Consider the following 7602-nt stretch of genomic DNA (forward strand, 5'->3'; position numbering starts at 1 on the left):
GATCGTTAAAACGGCAGTCAAACGACTAGTAGTTTCATTTATTTGTCTTTTTACAGGAACGGAAATTGGGTCTGTTCTTACATCTGTCACGGCGAACGACGTGGATACGTATCCTCCACTTAAGTACTCGATATTACATGGAGACAATAGGTTTTCTATAGATCGATACAGCGGGAAGGTTGTTCTTAATAAACCATTGGATTTCGAAACAAAAAAGACGTATCAAGTAAACATAACAGCATCGGACAGCGAGCACGTCGCCAAAACTACGCTTACAATAAAAGTGACAGACGTAAATGACAATGCACCGGTGTTTGACGAAATTTCTTACAATAGAATATTACCCGGTAAGTAATTAATAACATATTAGATACTATTTGTTGTATGTTTAAGTGTATATATACTACAGTCATTTTCTGAAAATATTTAATAGAGGATACCGGTGGTTTAGCGGTTTAACTCACCGCCTTATTTCTAGTAGTTACGGATTCGATCCCCACACAATACACGATTTTTGCTTGTCTGTGGTCGACTGCCGAGAGTAAAAAATATTAAAGTACTAATATTGCTACTAAAAGTAGGGCTCGATTTTGAAGAGTGAAAATTTTGGGTTGTATGTATTTTTGAATAATAAATCATAGAAAAAGTTGTGTAATCGAAAAAACATTTTTGGTTAGTTCTAAATTAGTGGTATGTAAAATTATTTATGTTACTTGTAAATATAACGACTTAATGTTTTTGAAATAAGTACTTTTGAACTATATTCAGAGTAATAGAATTAAATTACATCTATAAATAAGATACAAAACATTATCAGTATAATAACTTATATTATGATTATAAAATGTCAATAAAAATTTTATTACTAAGATTAAAAAATATTTGTATGTATATTTGTAAATAAATTAATAACTAAACTAACTAAATTTATTTACAAATATACAATATATAAATGAAATTGTTATAGTTTTTTTGCAAATATAAATAGCCCGAGTTATTATTATCATGTTTTTCATTTGTAAAATGTTTTAATTAATTAGAATAATGAAGGTAGAATTTTGTGTCCAGCAATGATACAAAAATGTTTTATTTTGTGATAATTATAATATTTGACTATGTTATTCGTAAACTAACCAAAAGATTGGTAAACCGATCCAAAAACTCATGTCGAAGGAAGATTCTTACTGGAGCAAATGGATGAAAAGATTTATATTGCCCCGCAATAAATAACATCACCAATATGATAATAGCAATAATCCATGATTTGTAATTTTATAATGAACAACTAAATATTCTAAAATAGCATTTATTCACGTTTCAGAAGGCACCGGTACTCTAGAAATTGGGTCAGTCAACGCCAGAGACAAGGATAGTGGTGATAATGGCAAGATATCATATTCGATTCTCCGGCCGACTAATGGTTTCTACATCGATGCGACCTCTGGTGCTCTATTCGTCAACTATAGTACTCTACCTGCCAATCAGAGAGACACGCAGCTGGCTGTAGTAGCTACAGATCATGGGAAGCCTAACAAGAGTTCAGTGGCTGCAGTCAGGATTAATACTGGTGCTTCTTCAGAGATAAAGCCGTTTATTGGGCAGGATACCTATAGGTTAGTATTCATTTTATAGAATTTGAATAGTTAATAAACCACTTGTTCCCTGATAGACAATGATGAGTTGTCTATATTAATAAATTGACCTATCCTATATTGAAGAACATGTTATGACCATATTCATATTGGTTTCCGTGAATTAGATTAATCAATTACACTGATCTAAATAGGCAATAATGTCACAGCATAATCCGAAATTTTGAACTAAAATAGACCCATTATCATTGCTCTATTTTGTTTTTTTATCTAAATTTAAATATAGAGCATTACATTTAAAAATATTCCTTTCTTATATATCGAACTGATCCCGTGGTACCCGGACACGATAGTTTTCTATATTGTCATTAGTCAATTGCGGTTTCAAATTGTACGGAATTAAAAAAGTTTTGAATTGTTTTTTAATCGAGACATATGCTCTTTGATTATATGATGCTATTAAATCTACGAATTTCATTGATAACTTTTACGATGCTCAGAGTGAAGCTATTTTCGAATGTTCATGTTACGTACGAGTAATGTGTCCATAAATAGATGTACATTGTACGCTAGACATGACATTCTAAATTTATATTAGAAGTTTGTTGCCAATGGAAAGTCACATGAATTAGATCTAATTCGTAGCTGGGAAATTTTCATCAAATATTCCATTATTATTGTCATATACAGAATAAACTTCTGTGACCTTTTACTTTTCTTTTCTCATCCATATGACTAATTCAAGAAACATTTGCGTATCGTAATCAACAATTTGTAACCTTTCTTATATTTAATGTCAAGTGCTACTATTGCTACTTACGTACATTGTCAGATTCACTGAGAATTTCTCATTTCTTATTTCCAGGATCACCGTAAACGAAGACACAGGAAAAGGCTCTTCGCTTCTACAAATTGGCGGTATCAATGATGTTCTGAAGAAATATAACTTGGACTTTCACATAATATCTGGAAATGAAGGAAACACATTCGATGTCAACGCAGAAGGAGCACTTACCCTTATTAATAGGCTGGATAGAGAATCTCAAGATTCTTATATATTAGGATTAGCTGCAGTGGAACAAGGAAAAATACTTTCTAATAATCAAAATAAAACATCTGTTACGATTTTCGTGACAGTTACAGACTCTAATGATAATGCTCCTATCTTTTCTACTAATGATTTCGAATTAACAGTTAGCGAAGATGTTAAAATTGGATATACCTTAACTCAGTTATCTGCAACGGATGGTGATTTATATGGAACATTAAATTCTGCTGTGGTTTACAATATAACCTCGGGAGATGACAATAACTACTTTTATATTCATCCAATCACAGGCGTTTTAACTGTTAATAAGTCACTTGATTATGATGTTGGAAATACCGTATATAAACTTATAGTAGTAGCTTGTGATCAAGGAGTACCATCATTGTGTAATACAGCTTATGTAAAAGTTGATATTATCGACGAAAATGATAATGCACCGACATTCCCTGTTAATGAATATTTTGAGACTATTGGAGAGAATGAAAGAGTAGGCACTTCTGTTTTTACAGCAAGAGCAACAGATTTAGATAAAGGAAAATACGGAAAACTTAACTATTCGATTTTACCTGCATCTGCTAATTATAATAGGAATGAGGACTCATGGAAAATGTTCCAAATTGATTCATCATCTGGATTAGTAAATACCAACGCAGTTTTTGATTACGAGCAAAAGAATAAATATGAATTTACCATAAAAGCTTCAGATTTAGGTGGCAAAACTTCTACAGTAAAAGTAAGAATAGATGTGGAAAGTCGAGATGAATTTTATCCTCAATTTACACAAAAGACGTATAATTTTGGTATACCAAAATCAGGACCATTGCCATCTGGTTACGTTATAGGACAAGCTACTGCTACAGATAGAGATAAAGGAATAGATGGGCGGATAGTCTATCAGCTATCTACTTCCCATTCATTCTTTAAAATTAATAGGACAACTGGTGTTATAATTTTGAAGAAAAAAGTGGAATCTGTGTCAAGTCTTTTTAGATCTGACAAATCTGTTAGCTTAGTAGTTACTGCTAGTTCTGGAAGACAAGGTTCATTAACAAATAAGACTGCAGTTGAAATTCTACTAGATCCTCTCGCTGTAGTATCAGATAGTAATTCTTTAAACGATACAACTTCTGCTTCAAGCGGTGGACTATCTGATTGGGCTCTAGGATTGTTGATTGCATTTATATTTATTATAATAATATTTGCTGCCGCATTTTTATTTCTACACATGAAAAACAAAAGACATAAAAAAGTCAATAAGCCTGGCTTGAGTTCTGAAGGAGTAGGCGCTGCTAACAGTTACGTAGATCCAAGTGCCTTTGATACAATCCCTATCAGAAATACAGGAACTGTGTCAGGAAATCAATTTGCTCCACCAAAATATGATGAAATTCCTCCTTATGGTCCTCATACAGCGAGTTCTAATTCAGGAGCAGCAACCACTTCAGAACTTTCAGGATCTGATCAGTCAGGTTCCAGTGGTCGTGGTTCTGCTGAAGATGGTGAAGATGGCGAGGATGAAGAAATTAGAATGATCAACGAAGGTCCTCTCCAAAGAGAATCCGGTATGCATAGACAAACAAATGGAGTGGACGACGATAATTTGTCTGATGTCTCAGTTCATAATACTCAAGAATATTTGGCTAGGTTAGGAATAGTTGATACCGGTACTGGTGGAGGAGCCTCGACCTCTTCAAGAAGATGTTCTGAGAATGTGGGCAATAAAGACACAATGTTACATCATGGAGCTATAGACTCAATGCATATGTTTGATGAAGATGGCGGACATGAAAATGACATAACAAATCTTATATATGCCAAATTAAATGAAGTCACAGGTAGTGAAAGAGCCAGTAGTGCTGATGAAGCTAGTGCAGCTGTAGATAGAGCTATGGCATTAGGAGCCTTTCCTAATGCTCCAGGTGACAATACAGCAGTACCGACAGCTGGACCGTCAATGACTGGCAGTCTAAGTTCGATAGTACATTCCGAAGAAGAGCTTACGGGTAGTTATAATTGGGACTATCTCCTTGACTGGGGACCGCAATATCAGCCATTAGCTCATGTATTTTCGGAAATAGCTCGTTTGAAAGACGATGCAGTTTCACTTCAGAGCGTTAATAGTGGTGCATCTAGTGCTAAGAGTAAAGGTACATCAATATCTGGAGGAAAAAGTGTTCCACCTCCATTATTAACCACAGTAGCTCCTAGAAGCTGTCCGGCTCCTTCTTTGTCTTGCAGACAGCCTCAGCACCTATTACCTAGATCTCCTATAAGTCATGACGTACCTGGCGGTTTCTCAGCAGCTGCTGCTATGTCTCCATCTTTCTCTCCTTCACTCTCACCATTAGCAACGAGATCTCCTTCTATGTCGCCTCTAGTAGGCCCAGGTCTTCCGCCAGCTTCTACTAGTAGAAAACCTCCACATTCCACCATGAGGATATGAAAATATTGTAATGTTTCCTAGTATTTTGTACATATTGTAACGAATAGTATCTCATAAGTATTTTAATACTATTTATTGATTACCGATGTGATCGGTCTAGTATCATTTCTCATTTTGTGCATTGATATAGGACTGTCTTGAATGTGCTCAAAGTGATGTATTAAGCGCTTATTACCGATTTTTACGGTAAATGTATATAAAAATTTATTCGGGTTAACTTTATTGTTAATATTAGTCTATATATATACGTATTAGTGCCTTGTACAATTTAAAAGAAGACTGCCATGATTATAATTATAAAACAAACAGCTTTACTCTAAGCTATAAGAATATGCAATTTTTATGTAAGATTTATAGAGATGTATTTTTATAAAATGCATTCGAAAACTTTGAAGGAATTTTGTATTTCGTATCACAATATTATGTGATTTCTGGAAAATCTTTTATGTAAAGACGTTATTGTACTGTGATTTTCGTCTAAGTATCGAAAATATCGGAGGGTCTGTTAAGAATTACTTGGCAATGAGAATGTTGTTAGTTTTACTAAAGTGCCAAACAATTCTGAATGGATGTGTGATGTATATAATGTCTATATTATTATTTTTAAGTCCAGACTATCAGCGGAGTGTACGTGAACATTAATAAAATGTTTAAAAATTATGATATTGTTTTATTTAGTGACAACACTTGTGTATTGAAGAAGGATCTATTACAAATTATTATATCACAGTTAGCTCTAAATCTACTGAACCATTTAAAGCAAATCACAATTGATGCAATCGTAGTAATTATATAGATTAATACAATTTTTATAGAAAGATTTTGTAAAACATTACATGTTGCAATAGAAAACTTTATTATATTACATATAACATTCAATCGTCCGAACTTGATACATATCATCAGAAAGTCCAGATAGTGTAACATCAATTATTGAAATAGCAGCATATTATTACATTTAGAATATAACCTCTTAAGTGGTATGACGTTTAAGAAATTCACAAAAGTTAATTTAGCTTTAAAAAAGATATGTTTAAGCTACTGTAAAGTTGCTTCAAAATCAGTTCAGTAGTTTTTACGTGAAAGAGTAACAAACATCCATTCATACTCATAAACTTTCCCAAATATTAGTAAGATTCTATGGAAATATTAATAATATTAAGTCCGTCTGAAGTAAGATTTACTAGGAGAACATGTACCAACATCTCATAACATCTTAAGGATTGCATAAGTATTTCTTTTTCTTTTCATAAATTCGACTATCATATCGTTCTCACTTTTCCTCTTATTATTTTGCAATCCTTAACAAGTTATGCGATGTTCGTTCATGTCCTCCTAGTAGTGCATACATAAGTTCTATTTCAAATTCCATTTAGGTTAATGGGATTGTTAGTAATAGTGAACATTGCTAGTAACTGCTGCCTATTAGGTCAACCTCCACGCAGTCCTTCCTGGTGATTAATCCTAATAAATTTGTCACGATGGGTTAACTGACCTAACTTCATTCAACCAAAACAAATAGTCCTTCTCTGGCATCTCGCCAGCGTATATCGTTAGCGAAAGCAACTAACCTAAATACGATCTATAAAATAAAATTGAAGAGGCTTCTTGAGAAGCTTTTATTATGTTTAAACGAAATTTCCTATAAATCCCTTTTCGTCAATAGATGTAGTTATACATTAGCTGCCGCTTCGTAACTGGTGTCTAGCTTACATATATTCTTATCATTGAGCTTTTGTTGCAGTTACATATTTTGTTGTATGGAGAAAAACATTCTATATGTAATAATATATTTTTTAATAGTAATACAAGTATTATAATTTATTAGTTAATTCTCAGTAATAATTTCTACATAGATAGATAGATAAGAATTTTGTATTTGTATTTTAGTACACACATATAGGCTTAATCACAAAAACAGATTGTTTAAACCAATACAATACAATATGGATAAACCTGCATATGTGTGCCACAGCAATATATAATGGTACATAGCTTAGTGTGGAGAATCACTCTAAGAGCAAAATACAGATTTTCAGATATGTCCTGGAGGGTGAATATACTTTTTTGAAAATAAAATAAAAAAAACTGAATGAAACAACAAGTTTTCAATAGATAAATATTGAAAATCAGTCACAAACGCTTATGAAATTATGTGCTTAGATCTAAGATTATCAATATAGGTACACAATTATCAAATGGTGATTGTGGATAACATAGTATATATTATTAGTGAACACTTAATTCTAAATTAGTACTAAGTACTTAAGTAAAGTTCAGTACAATACAAATGACATTTTCCATTATCATATATTTCAGTAGGTAAAACATACAATTTGTAAAATCATGAACATTTTTTCCCAAGTCTTTTTTATGTAACGTTTAGGTAAACCAAACATAAATATACAGCTATCTTAAGTAACTATACTTCCTTCGATTTCTCCCAGTCTAGTGTTATTTTATCTATTACAGTAAAGCCTATAAAAAAAGTTATATTTCTCAGTAATTTGACACATAAT

General features: G+C 32.5%; 1 protein-coding gene across 1 annotated transcript in view; it reads left to right on the forward strand.

Annotated features, from left to right (window-relative positions):
* The window catches only part of LOC131849514 (protein dachsous-like), a 38008-nt gene extending 32294 nt beyond the window's left edge, over nucleotides 1-5714 (forward strand). The window contains exons 12-14 of the mRNA XM_059199596.1: nucleotides 57-347; nucleotides 1322-1613; nucleotides 2458-5714. Of these exons, the coding sequence (XP_059055579.1) occupies nucleotides 57-347; nucleotides 1322-1613; nucleotides 2458-5083 (3209 nt within the window). The 3' untranslated portion in view covers nucleotides 5084-5714. The remainder of the gene's footprint in view (nucleotides 1-56; nucleotides 348-1321; nucleotides 1614-2457) is intronic.
* Nucleotides 5715-7602: the final 1888 nt, after the last annotated feature.

This window comes from Achroia grisella, unplaced genomic scaffold (genome assembly GCF_030625045.1).
Source record: "Achroia grisella isolate CSIRO2021 unplaced genomic scaffold, CSIRO_AGI_Agris_v1 utg642, whole genome shotgun sequence".
NCBI classification, from domain to species: Eukaryota; Metazoa; Arthropoda; class Insecta; order Lepidoptera; family Pyralidae; genus Achroia; species Achroia grisella.